At 35.2% G+C, this 22,613-nt stretch overlaps 2 protein-coding genes across 6 annotated transcripts; one reads left to right on the top strand and one right to left on the bottom strand.

Moving 5' to 3' along the window:
* Positions 1-444: 444 nt before the first annotated feature.
* Positions 445-12,578, bottom strand: LOC130823623 (putative aconitate hydratase, cytoplasmic). Its single transcript, XM_057688313.1, has 20 exons — positions 12,122-12,578; positions 11,390-11,494; positions 11,154-11,314; positions 10,969-11,061; positions 10,556-10,741; positions 10,283-10,444; positions 9,830-9,974; positions 9,584-9,726; positions 8,639-8,695; positions 8,467-8,546; positions 8,105-8,180; positions 7,750-7,935; positions 7,203-7,270; positions 6,987-7,105; positions 6,574-6,695; positions 2,264-2,362; positions 1,700-2,179; positions 1,212-1,310; positions 890-1,132; positions 445-781 (listed from the first exon to the last, which is right to left on the bottom strand). Exons 1-20 carry the CDS (start codon positions 12,426-12,428, stop codon positions 713-715), a joined length of 3,000 nt encoding a protein of 999 aa, XP_057544296.1. The 5' UTR covers positions 12,429-12,578; the 3' UTR covers positions 445-712.
* Positions 12,579-13,132: 554 nt separating this feature from the next.
* LOC130824016 (uncharacterized) lies at positions 13,133-22,157 on the top strand. 5 transcript variants are annotated; one of them, XR_009046661.1, is made up of 6 exons: positions 13,133-13,362; positions 13,475-13,497; positions 13,609-13,631; positions 13,852-19,134; positions 21,149-21,274; positions 21,759-22,142. XR_009046661.1 is itself a non-coding variant. In XM_057688878.1 (4 exons), exon 4 carries the CDS (start codon positions 16,003-16,005, stop codon positions 16,654-16,656), a length of 654 nt encoding a protein of 217 aa, XP_057544861.1. In that variant the 5' UTR covers positions 13,138-13,362; positions 13,475-13,497; positions 13,609-13,631; positions 13,852-16,002; the 3' UTR covers positions 16,657-17,417. The 5 variants fall into 5 exon arrangements, 1 of the variants encoding a protein (XP_057544861.1); XR_009046659.1 differs by having other exon boundaries at positions 13,134-13,362; positions 21,149-22,146; XR_009046660.1 differs by lacking the exon at positions 21,149-21,274 and having other exon boundaries at positions 13,134-13,362; positions 21,759-22,140.
* Positions 22,158-22,613: the final 456 nt, after the last annotated feature.

Genomic DNA, 22,613 nt, shown 5'->3' with positions numbered 1-22,613 from the left:
TGATCTTATTACACGTCGGCATCAAAATGAAAACTCATCGAAGTAGATTATAGCATATAGTTTTTACGGTTGAATTGAAAACATCAGGTTTTTACATATATATTTCTATTTTTTTATATTTTTTATTGAATTGGTTTGTTATGATTGTGCTCCCACTGAATTTAATTCCCGGATCCGCTACTGGTCTGATCTAAGATAGTAGTTAAGTCAAAATCAAACCAACCCAATTTCTTTCAGCGGCCGAGCACCTTTCCTCCCCTGCACAAGAGTGCACCTGACCTAATGTCTAACAGAACTTCCGGCAATTGGAACCACACGGCTCTAAATATTGAGTCAGACGCTAGTAGTTACTTGACCATTTTGGTAGCGTGAAATGATGCTTAACATTCAAAGCAACAAAGAAAAAACAAAAATTAGATAACAAAAACTAAACACTTCACTGCATTCTAGAGAAACAGAAAATTTATTAACAAAACATATTTAACAAGAAAGTAACCAAATATCTCTAATGTCCTTCAACTTTTCAAGGGATAAACGGACTGTTTAACTTTAAATGTTACAAACCTGATCTCTTTATTTGGTGCACTTGCTTGGACTTCACAAAAGAAAACTTGTAGTCCTTTCTGAATATTCGCTACTTCAAAGCTAGTGTCACATATAATCTCAATGGAAATTATGAGTAAGAAGGAATAAATACTCGGAACTACACAAATTATTGCTTCATCAACTGGCGGATGACATATGGAAGGATACCGCCATGGTCAAAGTAAGCAAGCTCCACCTACAAAAGTTTTACACAACAATTAATCAATCATTCACAAAATAATAAGACTTAAACAAGCTAAGTGAGATGATCTTGTTGGAATTTAATTAAAAGGTTGACGCGCACCTCAGTGTCAAAGCGGAGTGTGCAGGTAAAGGACTTTCCATTGTCGGTGGTTACAGTGACATCTTGTCCTGGTCTGATCTCACTAACTGATGAGGGAAGATTGATTGTGTATCGCTCGTGGCCAGTCAATCCCAAAGTGTCTGCATCCTCACTAGCCTTGAAGCAAAGAGGGATGACTCCCATGCCTACAAGGTTACTACGATGGATCCGCTCGAAACTCTTAGCAATCACAGCTTTCACACCCTGTTAACCCATTTTATCTTTGCTGTTATTGTGCGAAAACTTCATTAACAAACAAGTAAATTCGCATAACAAAACTCACCTGTAGCATTGGACCCTTCGCAGCCCAATCCCTAGAACTACCACTTCCATATTCAGCACCAGCCACGACAATTGTCTGATGACCCGCCTCCTTGTACTTCTGCAAATGTGACAAAAGATCAAAAGACGAAATGGATAAGCTTCATGTGATCAAATACCATACTATTTGTTTCTGAGAATCCATAAAGGAATGCTCTTGGTTTTAAAAGGCGTGAGGTGCCCTAAGGTGCCAAGGGTCCATAAAGAAACCTAGGCTTTTAGAAACCTCACGAAGGCACTAGCCTTAGGGTGTGAGGAACTTCAAAATCTAGAAAGAAAAAAAAGCGAACGAGGAAACATAGATTGCATTTTACGAGCATCTTCTGAGGCTAAGACTAAAAGGCGCTCTAAGAACCCCTGGTTGTCTAAGGCACGCTTGCCTTAAGGAATTAACTAGGCAAGCTTTTAAAATTAAAGGAAGATAACAATCTAAAAAAACTTAATTCTAACCATTGCAGCGTCAAAAACATATAATTTCTCCCCAGTTGGGATGTGTACTGTCTTTGGACCAACTTCTCCATTCAGAAGCTTGTTGACGATGCGGATATTTGCAAAGGTACCTCTAGCCATCACTTCATCATTACCCCTGCGGCTACCATATGAGTTAAAGTCCTTGCGATCAACCCCACGTTGCATGAGGTACTTGGCTGCAGGGCTGTCCTTGTGAATACTTCCAGCAGGAGAGATGTGGTCAGTAGTGATACTGTCGCCAAAGTTGAGAAGGCAGTAGGCATCCTTGACTCCAAAAGGACCAGGTGGATTCAAACTCATGTTTTTAAAATATGGGGGTTCGTGAATGTATGTTGATGTTGGATCCCATTGATAAAGTGTACCAGCAGGAACTTCAAGAGAGTTCCACATGGGATTACCCTTGGTAATAGCCTCGTAAGTACTCTTGAACATGTCTGGTAACACACTTGATTGGACAACCTACATGGGAACAAAATACATGAAAACTCATGGTCACTAAAAATGTAATGAATAAAGTTATTGTGAGGCAGCAATGCTGTATACCTCAGCTATCTCTTCATTGCTAGGCCAGATATCTCTGAAGAACACACTTTTGCCATCCTTACCAATACCAATAGGCTCTTTCTCAAAGTCAATGTCAACCTATACGATACATACTGAGGTCAATCAATAATTTATAATATATTGGCCTTTCTATTAGAAAAAGTAGTTAAAAAGTAAGACCAAAAACAATAACATGAACATAGTGCAAATCATATCACGATCATATCATAATGGTTGTTGAGTAAACTGCCACCAAAATACAGGCCAAATTGACTGAGCGACCGTTACCACGGCCATGACAGAAACTGTATATTTGCATTGGGGTATGAATGAGGAAACTACATTAATAAAAAGATAGCATTTGTGCCAGAAAATAATGTGATGTTTTGGCTACTGCCTATTCAGTCTTCAATCATCGTTTTGATATGACAACTGCAATGGCAAGTGCTGCTTCAACTAAGGCTATACATCCATATTTATTCTCAACTATGACTGACACCGTATATTTGCACTGTGGGTATGAATGAGAAAAATTTATTCTCAACTAAGGCTATATATCCATATTTCAGATAATGCAAATTTTTGGTGGTCAGGTCAAATGTGTCTAGAGGACAAACATTACATTCAGATTTCATCACCACTAGTTCATTACTATGCTTTCAAAACTATATTGTCAACTAGAATTTTAAATTTCGATTATAAAACAAGATTTTTGAAAGTCTTATGTCTCCCTGACTTTGCCACTCAAACGTTTGCACAAAAAACAATGAAAAGGGAAAAATGTGGGAGTTTTAGTGGGGTAATATTCTTTAGTGGAGTAACTACACGTTATAATCTAGAAGACAAAATAGTAGGTTTCAATCGGATATTATAAATGGAGTCATCTCAAAAAGAGGTATGTAGCAGACCATGTGGGATGAACTAAAATAGTATATGTTGCAAAATTAGAGAGACGAGAGAGTATATATATATATATATATATATATATATATATATATATATATATATATATATATATATATATATATATATATATATATATATAATACTAAACAAAACACTCATCTTTTATCAAAATTACATACATGTTCATGAAGAAAGTTCCCTCTGAAGTCCAATGATGATGTCATCATCATTATTATCATATATCTATTATATTTTGACTTTACGATATCATTACTACACCATTAACTATGCTTATTGATTTTTAGACTTTTTAGACAACTTTTAAGAAATTAGAAAATAAACAACACGTACTTATATAATATGCTTCCATTTAGATTTTCTTTTATTTCCATTTTTTTAAGGTCGGTTTACCTCAATTGTTTCATTTCCATTTATAGTAATGATTTTTCTTACCAATACACCTTCGGAAACCCACTTGAATTTTAAAAAATCCCACAGTTACAGGAGCTAATTTTTTTGACTAAATTACTTAAACTCTAAAACAAAATAACCTTACTAAATTACTCCCTCCCTTTTTATCTATAATGCACCCGTCCATCTAAACTTCTAGGATCTTCCATTATAAAACCTACTACCTCGATTCATCTCCCTTATCCCTTGCTTTTCTATTCTATTTAGTGTAAATACCCAAGATACTCATTCATATTCCTCATCTCATTTCAATCACTCCATTCATCTTCATTTGATATTTATAAACACATTCGCTATTCTCTAATCATGTTGCTTATAAAACCCTAGATCTACTTTCTTCGTGAGATCCTAGTAATGTTTTTTTGATAAACCCCAGAGAATCGATTCTGCTTTATTTGCCCCCCTTCACTTCCTTAAATCCCTAATCTTGTTGCTCAAATATGCTTAATTGGTACTGATCGAAGTTCTGTTCGTGCATAAAGTTCCTATTTTTTGTATTTGAGATCTACTTTTTTATTTGAAAATGCCAAAATTTTTTTGGTTTTTCCCTTTCAATTTGATGTATGGGTTCACCTTTGAAGGCAGTTGATGAGTTCTATGACAAGATACTAAAACAAATACTTGGTTTGACTATTATTCTCAAATGTGTTTTCCATCAACCTCGGTGAAAACGAATCCGAATTGTGGTAAATAATTAAACTCCGGTGGTGAAGAAATTGTAGACCAACCAGAACCTTTCCCAACCACTGAATATGATTGGTTTTTTGCCAATGATGATAATGTTTGTTGGGTGATGAAGAGGCCAAAAAGACGCAACATCGTGAAGAAACTAAAAAAAAGATGTCGGTGATGCATTTGATGTTGCTGTTCCATTCATTCCTATGTGTGTTTACGATTTATGATTCTGAGTTGTGATGATTTGATGGGTTATTGTTTACATATGCATGATTTTATTACATGGTCTGTGATAATGGTGCACATCCTACAAGTTGTAAAGAGTATTCATTGTTCTTCGTAGTAGAAGTCGTTGTTGCTTTAATCTTGTTTCCTTGTTTTTGTAAAGTGTATTCTACTTCTCTTTTTTGTTTAATAGAAATGGAGGGATGATTAAAAATTAATTCACTTGCTTAAAGTTTCATTCCTCTACATATGGTGTACTTTTGAATGTGGTACCTACATTTTCTTAATATCGGTATCAATCCAAAATGAAATATTTAGTGTGAATAGGAGGGCTAACTATTATTTTACTATTGGTTACTTAAATTATTATTAACATAAATTTTTGGCTATATTTAGATTACGACTATTTTGGGTATAAGTCATTTATATTATTTGTATAAAAATTTATCATTAACGCATAAACAATTGTAGAATGTTTTTAAAAATTATTATAATTCTATATTTGTTTTCTTAAGTGTATTATTAATAGTCAAAACATTTGACATAAAATAATGAAAAAATTACCCACAACAATCCAATCTTTGTCCGATTTTCCTATAATAAACTCATATTTTGATTAACTAAGAATAATCTCAACTTTTGGGTTGTTTGCTAGAATTGATCCATGGTAACCCACAATCAGTAATACAAGTTATTTTTAATAACAATAAAATTAAATTTAAAAAAGAAAAAAAAAACAATTAAAGAAATAAAAAAAATTGCCTACCCCTCCCTTCCCTCCCAAACAATCACTAGGGCCACCTTGACCACCGCCACCTCTTTCCTCTTGTAAGCCCTCAAGCCATCCAAGTTATGCCGCTATGACCACCCCCTTCCGCCGCCTTTAAAGCCCTCGAGACCTCAACCCATGACATCTCACCACCTTCAAAAGTGGAGGCTTTTGTTGGGCTACGTTATGGTCGCAAACAAGGCTTTCATACAGGGATCACTAATAAAATTATGGTTGGTCTTGGGCTCATCGTTGTAGGTAAGTAGGCGGCTACGATGGTGGTTGCTAGACTAGAAGTGATGAAGTGACTATGGTGGTGGTTAAGTGGACGTCTAAGGTTATGCTTAAGGGTGATGGTGCCAAAAAAGGAAGGGGAGGGTGGCGTTACGACCGAGGTGTTGGATAGGGAGGCGTATAGTGGTTTGCGACTAGGTTAACAGTGAAGGTGATGGTGTTGGAAAGGGATGTGGATGGTGAATTGAAGGCAAAAGTGGTGCTGCTAGCTTATAGTGGTGAATTGGTGGTGGTCATAATTGGAAGCGGAGTAGCGTTTTTTCCTTTTTAAAATTTTCATTTTTTGTTTTTTTGCTGGCTATAGTGGGTTAAATAACATGTGAGTTATAATCTGACAAAGATTGGATTATTATAGGTAATTTTCCTAAAATAATTAACATATGCTTTTATTAGCAAAAATTAACAAGTCCATTTTACTAAAAAAGTCATAATTAAGTATTATATAAGTATAACCATTTGCTCCTTATTAAATTAAAAAATAAAAAATACCATCATATAATATATTATCAAATTTTAAGTCATTAGGCATAAAGTATACCACATGAGCTATGTTTTCAAAATCAAGTGCTAAGTGAAAAAAACAATACAATGCATATAGAATGCAAGTGTAACTACAGTTTACAATATATTCTTAAATTTATTTCTTCATACAAATATGCCAATAAAAATAAACAAAACAATGCATCGCACGGGTTTATCTAGTATGTCTATATTCAAATCTAGGTTTTTTAAAATACAGTAATTCTACAGTTCATTCAAACTCTAATTTCACACAGCCTCAATAAATCAAAGTGTCAGAGAGAACCACCAAATTCTAGACAACACAAAATCCCATAAACTACCAAAGTTCAAATCTGGATCTGCTCAAGGTTAGTGTAAAAATAATACATGCAACTTGAATCTAGCATATCAAAATCGAAAGGGACATTCAAATTTGCATTAGGTAAAAATAATCAAGAAAAATACTTACTGTGCCAGCCAGTGCATATGCAACAACCAATGGAGGAGAGGCAAGATAGTTAGCTCGTGTCAAAGGATGCACACGCCCTTCAAAATTACGGTTACCAGAAAGTACAGCTGCCGCTACAATATCTACAAGAGAAACCAAGCATACAAGTTAGATTATAATGCATTGCATATTTGCGTGGCAAACGATGATTTTATACATGATGCTACTTAAAGATCACTATAAAGATGCATTATAAAGGCCTGTGCTCATGAGATGTAGCAGCATATAGTCATATTACACAATAAAAATTAGTCTAGAAGTATAACTAATTGAACTTAACATGTAAGAACATGCCGTGAAGATAGTTGTGTCAAAGAGAGTAACGAGAAGTAACACAAAAGAAAGCTGAAGCATAAGACAGATAAAAAGGTTACCATTCTCAGAAATAGCTGCAGAAACAGATTCATCTAGATCACCGGAGTTTCCAATACAAGTTGTGCAACCATAACCAACAATGTTGAAGCCCTGTTGATCAAAGTACTTCTGCAGACCACTATATAAAAAACAAACCCAACATTTAGTTCATGAACAAGCATTTTGAAAAACATATGTATCAAGTACTTCCTTCAACAATTAAGGAGATTCAATACCTCTTTTGTAGATATTTTGTAACTACACCAGAGCCAGGAGCCAAACTAGTTTTAACCCAGGGCTTGACCTGTTAGATAAATGAAAATATAACTTCACTTAAAATTTCCAAGCTCGCATTAAAATACTTTCTACGTGATAAATCACAGGCCAAAAAAGAATTTTCCAAGGACTATCAATTAAAATAACTGTCACACGACATGTCAAGAAAACGTTAATGTTTTAAAAGCTGTGAAGAAACAATTTAAGTCAACTCAAATAACTGGACAAAAGACTTGGTGTAAACCTTAAAACAAACTAAATAAGAAAACATATGACAAAACAAGGTATGAGCACATTATTATTTAGGTCAATGATACTATGACTGGACAGCATTGAAATTTTGCTAACAGGAGCGCAAAAAGGTAAAGCAGCCACCAATGACTCCGGAGTAAATCATCAAAAACACAAATTTTAGATCCTAAGAGCAAGAAACTTACAGTTCAAAAAGTTTCACGAGTATATTTTGTAAACTAAAGCATCATCTCAGACGTCAAATTAAGTACTGACCTCCAGACCCAGCTCACATGCTTTCTTTGCAACCAAAGCAGCACCCAACATAACACTAGGGTTTGATGTGTTTGTGCAACTCGTTATAGCTGCTATGACAACACTACCATGCTTCAATTCAGCAGGCTGGCCATTGAATGAAAATTTAGCAACCTTATCCTGCTCTTCTTTTGGAATAGCAAAACCCTACAAGAAGTCACAATGCAATGCGTTTAGAAATGAATGAAATTGTAAAACAAGAGAAACGGAAATCTTCCCAACAAATAAGAAAAGTGCCATATTAGAGCCACCAAATGAAATGAGCAGCGCAAAAACAAGAATCCAAAGTTCACACTATTGAATGAAACAGCTTTACCTTAAAACCAACTTTGTTATCAAGGCATGAATGCCAATCAGCCTTCATATCCTTCAGGGGAACGCGGTCATGTGGCCTATCCAATAAAGTTTAAGTAAGCATCATATGCAGATCTATTAGAGAATCAACCCTCCATTACCCCAACCTCATTAAGTGGTCTCACCAAGGGTGGGGTTTGAGAGGGTTGGATGTATGTAACCTTACCCTTGTAAATAATACAAGCAACACAGAGGTTAGTTTTTGATTAACCCTTGGTAGCAATTGTCATGTGCAACTTCACATAAACAAGAAGTGCACATGAATTATTGAGCCATTTTGAGAATGAATACATAAATTACTAAGTAAAATTTTGGGAAAAGTACCTTTTCGGTCCTGATATGCAAGGCTCAACATCTGCTAAATCCAACTCCAAGTATGATGTGTACACTCGTTCTTGTTGAGGCTAAAATACAAGCATGGCAATTAAATATTAGTCAATAAAACACCAATGTCATGGCTAATTGATAAAGCTCAAAATTTTCAAGATGTTTCTACCTCACTGTAGTCAACAAACATTTTGTTTGCGCGTAAATATTGCTCAATCATGGAAACCTGAAATTTTAGGAAATACATTTTAGCATAACATCAACTTGAGATAAGATAGAACAAGAGAAATAAAAGCAATGGAGGAAAGATCCCTCATCTTGTAGTGACGGCTTAAAAGGTCCAATCTCAAAGACTATATTGATGGACATTGTTTAGATATTAATTTATTAAACTTTATTTAAATCAATAGTTTGAAAGCTTTTTTTTTAACATTAAGTTTTATTTTTAATTATTAGTTTATTTCTTGCTTTTTTTTAGAGTGAAAATTAATTGAGCCGGTAATTTTAATAATAGAGTCAACATTGATCTATACAAGGTAAGGAGGTCAAATTCTAGTCAAAGGATAAAAAGTAGAGCCTGAAACAATAAAGCAAGGCACAAAGATTGAAGCTTCAACATGTGATCCATGTATGAACCTAGGAGTGAGGAGTGAGGAGTGTGAAGTCTGCATTGAGGGTTGAATGCTTCCCCTCACACATCCAAGATAACCAACAAAAAAGGCCCTTTTCTTGCTCGGTCAAAGGATAAATCTTCAATCTAACATAAGATCTATTCTTAAAGAAGACTAAAGAGAAATAGAATCTTGAATAAATCCACACGCCAATATATATTCTTTCTTTACATGACATTAATAATTATCAGGAATGATAAACCTGAGTTTATTAATTCCACAGGTTAATATTCCCTTCCACATGATCAATATTCTATTCTTCTATCTTAAAATAATTAGGGAAAATATCCTAGTAATTTTCTTTGTCTTTTCTTTTATTTAACCATAACAAATGAAAATTCTAATTTTCTTAACCTTTTCACACCAGTTGAGTAATAAGTATTTAAATTGTAGAATCCAGCTTAATAACCCAATCCTACATCAAATATTTTTTGGAAACTCACTGTTTCATCACTTCTTCCGGTCAACTTTAAGTAATCCAAGGTTACATGATCCACAGGGAAGAAACCCATAGTTGCTCCATATTCAGGAGACATATTTGCAATAGTAGCTCTGTCAGCAAGTGATAACTGACCAACTCCCTCACCTGTACGTGAATAATAATAAATACATAAAAATTAGACGACGAGCCTTTTTCAACCTTTTCAAATAATAATATCCCCTCCACAGGTAACTAAAAATAAACTTACCATGAAACTCAACAAACTTGCCAACAACACCATGCTTCCTTAACATTTGTGTGGCTGTCAGCACCAAGTCTGTTGCTGTGACACCATCACGTAATTTTCCAGTCATCTTGAATCCAACAACACCAGGCAAAACCATACTCATGGGCTGTACAATCAAGGACATTGTTAAAAAAGGAAATCCTTTCAATTTCATAAAAGCTCCACAAATGCACAATATGGAAGGAAGTTAAACAAAATTGTATGTTATCCCTTTCCATTCTCTTATTTCTCCTAAATCTAAAGCTTGTAGAGCATGATAAAGGGAACAAGTGAAATAGAAGAATTTTTAAATGGTAAATAATTTAATCTTTGATGAATGACATCCCATATCGAAGTTCAAAAAATTAATACCAAGCATGTAAATTTTAAACAACAGATATAAAATAGGCAAGACCAAAAAAAAGCATTGCCTACCTGACCAAGCATAGTTGCCTCAGCTTCTATTCCTCCAACTCCCCAACCAGCAACCCCAAGACCATCAATCATTGTTGTGTGTGAATCAGTACCAACTACACTATCTGGATATAGAACTCCAGAAGTGTTAAAAACTACCCGGCCAAGATACTCTAGATTAACCTGTATTTAATGTGAATACACATTTTAAAGACAGCAAAAGGCAGAAAATACAGAACTCAAAGAACACGATAATGTTTAGCACTAACAATTGAAATCCAAGACTTTTCTCACCTGGTGTACAATACCAGAGCCAGGTGGAACAACAAGCATGTTACGGAAAGCTGTCGATCCCCATTTAAGAAAACCAAATCTCTCCCCGTTCCTCTTAAACTCAAGTTCCATATTTGCTTGAACGGCATTCTCAGACCTCGCAACATCAACTTGAACAGAATGATCAATGACAAGGTCCACAGGAACCTGGCATGAGAAAGTTAAATAAGATCACAAGAGCATTCTTTTTTTCTCAAGAAACTGAACAGCTTTCTCATACTAGATTTTTTTTTGCATGAGTTCACATCAGTTCTCTCCCTTTTCTTTCTTAGTTCAATTTAAATGATCGAAAATGGAAACAAATTATGCTAAATGGCAAGCATGTTAAAAGTAAGTATAGATACTAATATGAAAATGTAGAAACAGAAACAAACCAATGGATTAATTTTGTTAGGGTCATTGTTGAGGTTTTTCATGGCATCCCTCATAGCAGCCAAATCAACCACAGCCGGTACTCCAGTAAAATCCTAGGAAATAAAACCAAAGTAAATCTCATAAGTCTTTTGCACATTCAGAAAATAAATTTCTTATAATCCCATACACTCATTTTGCAACAAACCTGTAAAAGAACACGGGCAGGCTTAAATGGAATTTCAACAAGTTTAGGTGCTGAGTTTTCCCAGTCGATAATCTTCTCAACATCATCTTTAGTCACTTGGAATCCATCACAGTTTCGAATGGCCGATTCCAAAAGAATCCGAATTGAGTAAGGCAGCTTGTCTACGAAATACAACAAAGTTATTAAAATAAAAGTAGTAAATTGTAAAGAGAAAAGAGTTAAAACGCCAAAATTACCAATCCTTGGATCATTCAAAGCGGGCAAACTGTAGAACTTTCCGAATTCGCCACCGCCAGGCTTAGGTAAGCTTGTGAAGATTCCCTTGTAAGGATGTTCAGAAGCTGTAAAATTTTAAACAAAATTGGATAAGTAAGCAACAATGGCTTAATCCCAAAACACCAAGTCGGCCACATGAAACATAAAGCATTCCTAGTGAACGTGCACATAAATTCTCCTTCTCCAATACTTTCAGTTATCTTTATCTCAACCCGTTCTAAATCTAGGTTCTTTCACGTCTTTCCACTCCTACTCTGGAGGACATCATTATTTTCTTTTCCCTCTTAATTCCAAAATTCCAACCTTCAATCATTCCTACCGATTTGACATCATATTGTTCTTCACATGCCTAAAGGCACCAACACATTGAATATGGAAAATGATCTTCATATTCCCACGACAATTCCAAGCCTACTAAAAAAACAATCAAAATCCAATCCATAAAGCATTAAAGCAGAATATTTCTGCCTTTAATAGATCCTCTAAAAAAACAGAGCATCTTTTGAACATGAATATCCTCAATAAACAAATCAACCATAAAGCATATGTCATCAATCATCACATCAGCCGTCAAATCAAAATCAACAAAACTTGCTAATTACCCCAACCAACCATATGCTATAAAATAATCAACAACCAAAAAAATGAAAAATTCAAAAAACACAAAAAAAAAAAAAAAAGAAGATTGATACCCATAGTAGCGATTTGGCGATGAAAACGTTCGACAAGAGTGGGAGAAGAAGAAGTCGCGATCTGAGAACGAACGGAAACCCGAGATCGCAAATCAGAACCGAGACTCAACCAGGAAGGCCCGGAAGTAAGAGACCGAAGACGCGATAGACGGTGACCCGACACCAATTGATATCGGGAAGCGGAGGCAACAGTAGAATGAGATGAAGATGAAGATGAAGATGAAGAGAGAGAAAATGTAGAAGAAAATCTTCTGAGAAGAAATGGAGAAAGAGATTTATTCGAGGAGGCTGCTTTACCTGCTATCATGACTGGTTTTATTTATTTTTATTTTTGGTTTGATTGAACTGTTTTGGATTAAATTTGAGAGCGAAACAATTGAATTATGACAAAGAAATGGGACAAAATAGAGGAGAATTTTGAAGAGAAATGTTTGAGGAAGGTATTCAATATTACTACCTACCTTCCAAAACACTAAAATCTTTTATTTTTTTCATGCAGCTTAATGTACTAATTTAATAATTGATGTTTTTATGTACGTATACAAAAATTATAAATTTTGATGTTAATAATCTTTGTATTAAGATGTATCAAATAAAATTCCTCTTAATTATATTTTAAGATAAAATTTATTATAAATTAAGGGTGGTAAATGAATAATGAATTTTTACTAATGTTGCATTTACAATAGAACGAAGGAAACACTCTTAATCCCATTTAGAATACTACTCCGTTGCGTGTAAAATTCATTTTAGTTGAAGGGTTTGGTTTGTTAAGACCAAAGGACAATTTTTGGACTTAAATTGTCACATTCAAAGTCTTTGATACTCCCTCCTAGAGGTGTTCAAAAATACCCGATTCGCCTGACCCACTCAACCCGCTAACCTGCATTATAAATGCCAGGTCAAAAATGAAAAAAATTGAAATCTCCTGACCCGCCTTAACCGGGTCGGACCATAAGCCGATTTGAAAATAAACCGGGTACCCGTGATAGACCCGGTTAATATATATACTTATTTTTTTAAGGTTTTCAGACTTCACACAGTGACTAAAAAGTAAAAACCCGCTGAAACTTCTCTTCTTTTCTTAGGTTTTCAGTTTTCACTCTCAAACTCTCATCTTCCTTTTCTGACTCAGCGATTCTCTCAAACTCTCATCTTCCTTTTGATCTCCCTTATTTCTCACTTCTCACTTCTCACTTCTCACTTCTCACCTCTCAGCAATTTATCCTCTTCTTCCTAAGGTATGTTAATCTTCTTGTCTTTATTTCGTTTTTTATGTTCTGATTTTCGTTTTTTACAGTTCTTGGTTTCTATTTGTATTGATTTTTTTTTTTATTTCGTTCTGTACTTCAGGTATTATTCATCTTCATCCTAAGGTATGTTAATGTGGTTGTTTTTATTTCGCTTTTTCTTCTGGTTTTCGTTTTTTCAGTTTTGGATTTCTGTTTTGTATTGATTTTGTTTTTTTTATTTCGTTTTGTATTCAGTTTTGATTCATCTTCATCCTAAGGTATGTTAATCTTGTTGTTTTTATTTCGTTTTTTTGTACTGGTTTTTGTTTTTTTCAGTTTTGGATTTCTATTTTGTATTGATTTTGTTTTCTTATTTCGTTTTGTATTTCAGATTTCTATTTGTATTTCGTTTTGGATTTCTATTTAACATGATTTTGTAGTTCAAAACTAAGAAAATCAAACACTGTTAATCTTGTAGTTTGCATTTTTAATCTTCAGGGACTAATCATGTTTGTATCAAAGCATTAGTTAAGCCCACCGAATCTTCATGTACTAAGCCTACTAAACTTGCTGATCATTGCTTGAATGAGGGAGATCATCTTCAACTTGGACTAATCATGAACATGGAATCAAGACAAAGACAAGGAGCAAAAGGAAGCCTCCCAACAGACATCAGACTGAACAGAAGGCCACAGAAGGCTGATTCAACACATACAAGCAACAGAACAAGCAGAGCACCAGCCTGTCTGCCAGCCCACCTTGCGAGCGAGCCATGAAGAGCTTAGCTTGGCGCATGTATGAGCATGGAAATTCAAAGAACGACATCTTCATACATGAAATAAGAAGCCAAGACTCAAAGATACTACGGAGAGTCCTCACAGAACCCACAAGAACAACTGCAAGGTCATGTGCTCGTCAGTTTCTGGATAATGGTTTATTCCAGTATAATAAGGCTATTTTTGTTTCTGTTTTAATCTTCATGTATTGCACGCGCTTTAATAATTAGGCACGGGGTTAGTTATGTTTGTTAGATACTCCAAACTAGCCGTTAGAGCTCTATATAAAGGGGCACCCTCATTGTATCATGACATTCAGATTTGGTTAATGAATTTTCATTCAAAGTAATTGTGTGCAATTACAAACCTGAGTGTTGTCTTTGTGAGTGAAGCAAAGAGGATATTCAGTTGTTTCCACGAGAATATAGAGAGTGAATCTTAATTTGAGTGTGAGGAAGAGGCCAGTGGCTGAGTGAAGGTCAATTGTCTCTATCCACGACATAGAACCATTCCAAGGAATTGTTCTTGTCACCTTCTGTTTCATACAAATAGAAGGCTTGTGTGTGTTCTTCATGTCAAGACTGTTCTTGGCATTATTCTTGAAAGGATTGGGTTCTTGGATCAACCATCACCACATACGCATCAATTGGTATCAAAGCTGTGTTCTGAGAAGGGACACGATCAAAAGGAGATAAGTAAAGGCCAGGTAATCAGATCAAACACACGTCTGGTAGGAGTAATCAGAAGGATCAGGTATTGTACGTTTTTGTTCAAATTTCACAAAATACAGGTACGAATTCAATCTCATAACTTCATAATTCAATCTTTCCTTGTTAATAACTCATTTATAATCAAGGATTACAGAATATATTTGATCATTAGACGAATTTGATTGTGGAATGAAAAATTCTGAAAAATCTGATTATCGTATGATTAAATGTGCATCAATTTGATTCCTGATATTTTGTTTCTGAGTCATTATACATATCAAAATTTGTCAACTAATTCATTTAAATTCAATTCTTGAATGTCCTGAATGAATACTTGCTGAAACTTGATGACGATGGTATTTTAAACGTTCGAACATTGAGTCTTCGCTGAGAACATTGATATATGCGATTTTTGATTCTTGTATTTCAATCTCTGATTGTTGTGGGTGTGATATCTGTTAGGAATTGGATAGAATTTATTTGTGAATCGTTGGATATTACGATTGCTTTGAGAAAAATTGATCATAACAATCTGATTCACGAAGTTCATTCTGAGAAATTAGGGTTTGGTGTTTGTGCATTCATTTTTGTTTCTGAAAACTTGTGGTTTGAGGAATTCTTGCATTGTGGTAACAAGAACATCATGAACACCGATGAGACGTTTGCTGAAATGGCCCTTGCCATCCAACAACTCACACATGCAGTGACCAGACTTGAGATAAACCATGAAGAGAGGAATGCCCATGCACAATCACGAAAGAAACACAGAGGATAAGACACTTAGGTTAGATGTCTCTGATTTTGGGGGAACAACACACAACCCTGAGGATTACTTGGAGTAGGAGGCTGGGCTGGAAAGGTACTTTGAATTCAAAGAGACCTCTGAAGAGCGGCAGTACAAACTAGCCAAAATCAAGTTAACCAAGCTAGCTGCCATATGGATCGAGGGAATTCAGAAGCAGAGAAGGAAGGAGAACAGGGAGAGGATTAACACTTGGGCTAAGTTGAAGAAACACCTCAGAAAGAAGTATGTGCACTCATCGTATAGGCAGCATCTTTTTGTGCAATGGAGCACTCTGAGGCAAGGAAATAGAGCAGTAGCTAATTACATTCAGGAGTGGGAGAGGTTGTCTGTTTTTTGTGATGTTAATGAACCAGAGGAGATGAAGATAGGTAAGTTCATAGGAGGCTTGAGAGAGGATTTGAGGGAAAAGCTTGAGGTGATGCAGCACTTGACCCTTGACACAGCCTTTAGTAGTGCCCTCACATATGAAAAATACGCCAAGAAGAGGAATACCTGTGCACAACCACGTGAGTCTACCTTTCCTAAACTTAACACAGTAGGTAATACAGCAAATATGGGAGTAGGTACCAGCTCAACAAGCAAAAGCACCAATACAACAGTACCCAACAGAACAAAGGATAGAATCAATGTGCCTATGAAGGATGTAATGTGCTTCAAGTGTCATGGCCATGGACACTACAGAAATGAGTGTCCTAATGCACGAGCTTTCACAAACATTGAGTGGACTAAGATACACAGCAGGGAGAAAGGACTTAGAGCTATGCTAGTAACCAAAGATGGGGAGGAGAAGGTTATACTACCACCTACACCTGCAAATGAACATGAAGGTTCTTACATACTGACCAACTTAGGGACTTTGCAACGAATTGAACCAGGTGACACTGAGGACAGTGAGTCAGAGGGAGAGAACAGAGAGGTCATTGAAAGGATATACCCTGAGGAAGGCAGCTACCATTTGCTCATACGGAGAAACTTCCATACCACGCCAAAAGGAAAGAAAACTGATCAGTAGGAGAGTGTGTTTCAGACCAAGTGTAGAGTGCAGGATCGAGTATGCAACCTTATAATTGATGGAGGAAGCGAGACCAATTGTGTGAGCAACCAACTAGTGCAGGATCTGACATTGAGCACTATTGACCACCCTAATCCATACAAGCTACGTTGGTTAGACAATAAGGCTGAAGGTTTTGTAAAGAAGCAATGTTTAGTTAGTTTTTCAATAGGTTCTTACAATGATGAAATGTTGTGTGATGTGTTGGACATGAATATATGCCATATACTGTTGGGAAGGCCCTTGCAGTAACTAAACACTCCATGCATAATGGGTTTACCAACATATATACCATCAAACATGATGGAAAAATGAAAGATCTTATACCCTTACCCCCATATAAGACCATTGCTGCTCCTACAAAGCAGAAGAAGGCAAGCTATGTGCTGAACAAGAGTGACTGTTACAAGGGAGTTCAGAATGGGAGAGACTTGGTGCATTTGTTCACTAAAAGAATTAGTGAGAACCTAATCCAGCAACAACACAAAGCCTTGATATCATTAGAAGATAAGGCATTAGATCTTGAGTTGATTAAACCCTTGACTGTTGATGATATTGAAATAAACAAACTGCATCAGGGAAGCTCATCTGCATGCTGTGATGTGAATGGCTTTTATTTTACAGGAGACACAATTGTTGATATTCATTATTGTTGCAGGTACCATGCAGATACTAAACAAAAAGCTGTAAGGATGCTACAACCACAAGAGGAACTCAGAATGCATACCACAAGGGAGAAGGAACAATGCAGTATCACAACAAACGAAGACATCAAACGTGAGGAGCTGCAGGAAGGAACTTTGATATGGATACATTTGAACCTTCTGAATAGCTATGAAATTTCGAAGGCTTTCACCCTTGATGACATAAAAGGCATGAAGGCAACGCAGAATTGAGGACAATTCTGTTTAAAGGAGGGAATAATACGATTATAGATAACCTACAAATCAAAACAAAACAAGAAGAGCATAATTGTATCAAAGCATTAGTTGAGTCCACTGAATCTTCATGTACTAAGCCTACTAAACTTGCTGATCATTGCTTGAATGAGGGAGATCATCTTCAACTTGGACTAAGCATGAACATGGAATCAAGACAAAGACAAGAAGGAGCAAAAGGAAGCCTCCCAACAGACATCAGACTGAACAGAAGGCTGATTCAACACATACAAGCGACAGAACAAGCAGAGCACCAGCCTGTCTGCCAGCCCACCTTGTGAGCCATGAAGAGCTTAGCTTGGCGCATGTATGAGCATGGAAATTCAAAGAACGACATCTTCATACACGAAATAAGAAGCCAAGACTCAAAGATACTACGGAGAGTCCTCACAGAACCCACGAGAACAGCTGCAAGGTTATGTGCTCGTCAGTTTCTGGATAATGGTTGATTCCAGTATAATAAGGCTATATTTGTTTGTTTTAATCTTCACGTATTGCACGCGCTTTAATAATTAGGTACGGGGTTAGTTATGTTTGTTAGACACTCCAAACTAGCCGTTAGAGTTCTATATAAAGGGGCACCCTCATTGTATCATGACATTCAGATTTGGTTAATGAATTTTCATTCAAAGTAATTGTGTGCAATTACAAACCCGAGTGTTGTCTTTGTGAGTGAAGCAAAGAGGATATTCAGTTGTTTCCACGAGAATTAAGAGAGTGAATCTTAATTTGAGTGTGAAGAAGAGGCCAGTGGCTGAGTGAAGGTCAATTGTCTCTATCCACGACATAGAAGCATTCCAATGAATTGTTCTTGTCACCTTCTGTTTCATACAAACAGAAGGCTTGTGCGTGTTCTTCATTGAGTCAAGACTGTTCTTGGCATTGTTCTTGAAAGGATTAATTGGGTTCTTGGATCAACCATCACCACATACGCATCAGTTTGTTCACAATTAACATGATTTCGTTTTGTATTTCAGATTTTCATTTAATATGATCTTCATCTGATTTAGTTTATATGCATTTCGGTTTTTGTTGATTTTGTTTTTTCTTTTTTTTTTGTATTCGAGTTCTTGGTTCTATTAGTTTTTCACGAAGATTTCTTAGTATTTGTTCAATTATTTTCATTATTTAGTTTGTTGTTTGTATGTTGATGAAGTCTTGGTTTTTTTGTTGATGAAGCTTTCTCGTTGTGATGAATACTTGGTTTTGTTTTTTATTTATATTGATATTGATTTTTTTTTTTTTGTTTTTGAGTTTAGAAGACTTCGTTTTGATGAAGACTTGATGAACATTTCTGTTTTGATGAAGCTTGTTCTGTTTTTAATTGTGTTTTTACTTTTTAGGAAATGTCCACAACCGGAGACAATAGCAATGATTTTATGGAGATACTTCCTTCAAATTCCGAGGAGGAATCTGAACCTTAGGTTTTGATGAAGGTTCAATCCAAGAAAACGAACGGAAAAGATCATGAAAAAACAACAAAGAATCAAGATGAATCTGGGTAAGCGTAAAAAAACTTCTACTGCTTAGGATCATTTTAGTGAAATTCCTGGTGATACAAATTTTGCTAAGTTTTTTAATTGTAATGCAAAAATTTCTTGCGCTGCTGCTAATGGAAATAATGCTATGAAGCGTCATATTATGAGGTGTAAGAAAACTCTTATTTTATTGACAAAAGGCAAACAATTTTAGATTTTGAGTCTAAAACAAGAGTGAACATCGATGGAACTGTTGAGACTGTGAGTGTTCCTAAATTATGCATTTTAATCAAGATGAAATAAGAAAAGCAATTGTTGAAATGATAATTCTTGATGAATTGCAATTTAATTTTGTAGAATGTGAAGGTGTTCGTAAGCTTTGCAAGGTTGTTATTCCTGATTTCATTCCTATGTCACGTGCTACAATTAAAAGAGATTGTTATGGTCTTTTTATTGAGAATAGAAAGAAATTAAAGAATTTCTTTAAGAATTTGACATCTAGGGTTAGTCTTACCACAAATATATGGACTTTTGGTCAAAATATGTCATATATATGTCTAACTGCTTATTATATTGACGATAATTGGAACTTGCATAAAAATATCATTAATTTTTTCCCTGTTGTTGGTCATTTTGGGTTAGTCTTACCCCATTAGTGCTGTTGAAAAGTGTCTTCTTGAATGGGGTCTTAAAAGAGTACTCATGTTAACCGTCGACAATGCTAGTTCTAATGATTTAGCAATTAAATATTTGAAAGGGGTAATTAATCTTTGGATCATTGTGTGTTGAAGGCTGAGCTTTTACATATGAGATGTGCTGCACATATTTTGAATCTAGTTGTTAAAGATGGTTTGAGAAAAGTTGATAAGGCTATTTTGAAAGTCCGAGCTACTATGAAATATGTGAGGTCTTTCCCTGCAAGGCTACAAAAGTTTAAGGCATGTATTTTAGAGGAAAATTTAAGTTGTAAGGGTCTTGTTAGCTTAGACATTGAAACAAGGTGAAAATCCACTTACAACATGCTTAAAACTACATTGACATTTAGAAAGGCTTTTAAAAATTTGAAAACAAGTTCTCTCCTTATGTAAGAGAGCTTAATAAGGTGGATGGTGCACCTGACGATAATGATTGGGATAGGGTTGTTGTGTTTTTGCCTTTTCTTGAGATTTTCTATGATGCTACTTTGAGTTTGTCTGGATTAATATATGTCACATGTAATGTAGTTGTTGAATAGATTTATGACATTAGTTATGCCATTAAGACTCATCTTAATGACCAAGTTGAAGGTCTAAAGCAAATGGCAAAATTAATGAAGTATAAATATGACAAGTATTGGACAAATGTTAATAATGTCAATGTTTTGATGTTCATTGCTTTAGTTTTTGATCCAAGACTTCATGTTGAAGTATGTTGAGTGGATTGTTCAACGTAATTATGATTATATTAACTCAATTAGCATGTGTGAACGGATTAGAGATACTTTGGTGAAATTGTTTGATTTTTATGCATCTTCCCAACTAATAAAGAAGAAAGTTTATGTTCAAGGGTTCCTAGTGTTAATGTTGGCTTCAATATGATTGAGGTTGAGGGGAAAAGGAGCAAGGGGTCAAGATTAAGAAAGGAGTATGTGAATGGAACTAGAAAATTCACTTCTGATGTAAAAACTGAGTTGGATAAGTATTTAGGAAGTGAGTGTGAAGATAATATTGATGATGAGTTTAATATATTGTCTTAGTGGTCTGGATAAGGGAAAACCTATCCAATTCTTATGTCAATGGCTAGAGATGTGCTAGCTATTCCAGTTTTGAGTGTTGCTTCAAAGTCCGCTTTTAGCACGGGAGGACGTGTTCTTGATCAATTTTGTACTTCTTTGAATGGTAGAAGCTCTAATGTGTTGTCAAGACTGGCCAGTCTGATATTCTATTATGTGCATGAATGTTAATAGTTGAAATTTTGACATGAAAATCATATCTTGACGTTGATTTGTTATGTGGAGTGATACTTAAAAGACCATGGGTCTATCCTCTTTGTGAGCAGGAGGTAATTGGATCTGCTATATTTTGAGGCGAGTTGTCATTCAGACTTTGGCTAGCTTCACTCAAGAGAGACATAGCCTTAGAGCTATGGAGCATCCTCACAACAAGATACTAAGTGCGCACGAAGGTCTAGGATTTTGTTTTTAATATTATTTGTTATTTTCTTCTCCCTGTTTGTGAAATCATATTTTAATGAAATTTAAAAAAAAGTTTTACGTGAGGTATGTCTACTCGCTCAACCTTCCATGGTTGACACTTTTCTATTTTGGTTTTTAGTTTGCAGATGATTTACAGAAGCATCCGATTTGCAGGTCAGATACTTTAAAGTGACATAACCTCTACAAATAGTATCGATTTTGTCGATGCAGATGACTTTTGTTGATATGAGATGTACTAATCTTAAAGTGTTTGTATTGAGTTGAATTTTCATATTGGATTATTTGTTGGGTACTTGATAGAGTTTTGATTTATAAGGTTATTTGGAGATACCCATGTTGTAATTAATTTGGGTTTATGCGAGTTAAGCTTAGTAACATCGTAGACTAATTAAGTAAATATTAGACGGGGTGTTACACTTTTTAATTTTTTTTGTGATGTATATTATTTTGTAGGTATGGAAGATTTGGTTTTAGAGCAATCAACCATTATCATTGATAAGACGACTGATATTCCAACAGAACAATGAGCAAATGAAGACTTTTCTTGTAATTGTTATGTTATTGAAAACGTTTGTAATTGAGAATTGTGGACTTTGTTTTGTTTGGATTTTTGTTTAAAACATTGCTTTGTTTGGGCTTTTGTTTAAAACTTTGCTTTGTTTGGGACATTAATATTTAATGGTGGACTATGGTTTGTTTGAGACTTTGAACAATATCGATATTATATATTGCAAATTAGTAGAATATTAGTTTTATAATTTGAAATTTTGCCTAAATTATATCACTACATTTTGAACTTTTTGATCTCAAAACCACTGCATAATGCATACAACATTTTGATTTCTGCCCATAATTGTTTAATAAAAACTATAATTAAATCTACCCAAATAATCAAAAAATAAAATTAGGTAACCGATCTCCCGACCTATCTTATCCGGGTACCTGATAACTGGGTACCTGCATTAAATGGGTTGGGATACGAGCCAATGTTAAAGGCACCCAACTAATCGGGTATCCGCTAAAGAACACCCTTACTCCCTCCTAGTTACCTAATGTGTTCCATTTGACTTTTTACCATTTTTCAGGTGGTCAAATGGAACCACGTGTGAAAGAAAAAATGTAGCGTTTTTGAATTTTAATAAGGATAAAATAGGGTTAGAAGGTGTAAAGGTGTAAAAAAGTTAGGTTTAATAAGGGTAATTGGTGAAGTTAGAGGTGTTCATTCGGTTGATCGGGTCGGTTTCGGACGAGTGTTATTCGGTTCGGTTGCATTTCGGATCGGTTATTTTTCGACTGTGTGTTACAACG

Source organism: Amaranthus tricolor, chromosome 9 (assembly GCF_026212465.1).
Source record: "Amaranthus tricolor cultivar Red isolate AtriRed21 chromosome 9, ASM2621246v1, whole genome shotgun sequence".
Lineage (NCBI taxonomy): Eukaryota > Viridiplantae > Streptophyta > Magnoliopsida > Caryophyllales > Amaranthaceae > Amaranthus > Amaranthus tricolor.
This window is presented reverse-complemented; position numbering and strand designations above follow the sequence as displayed.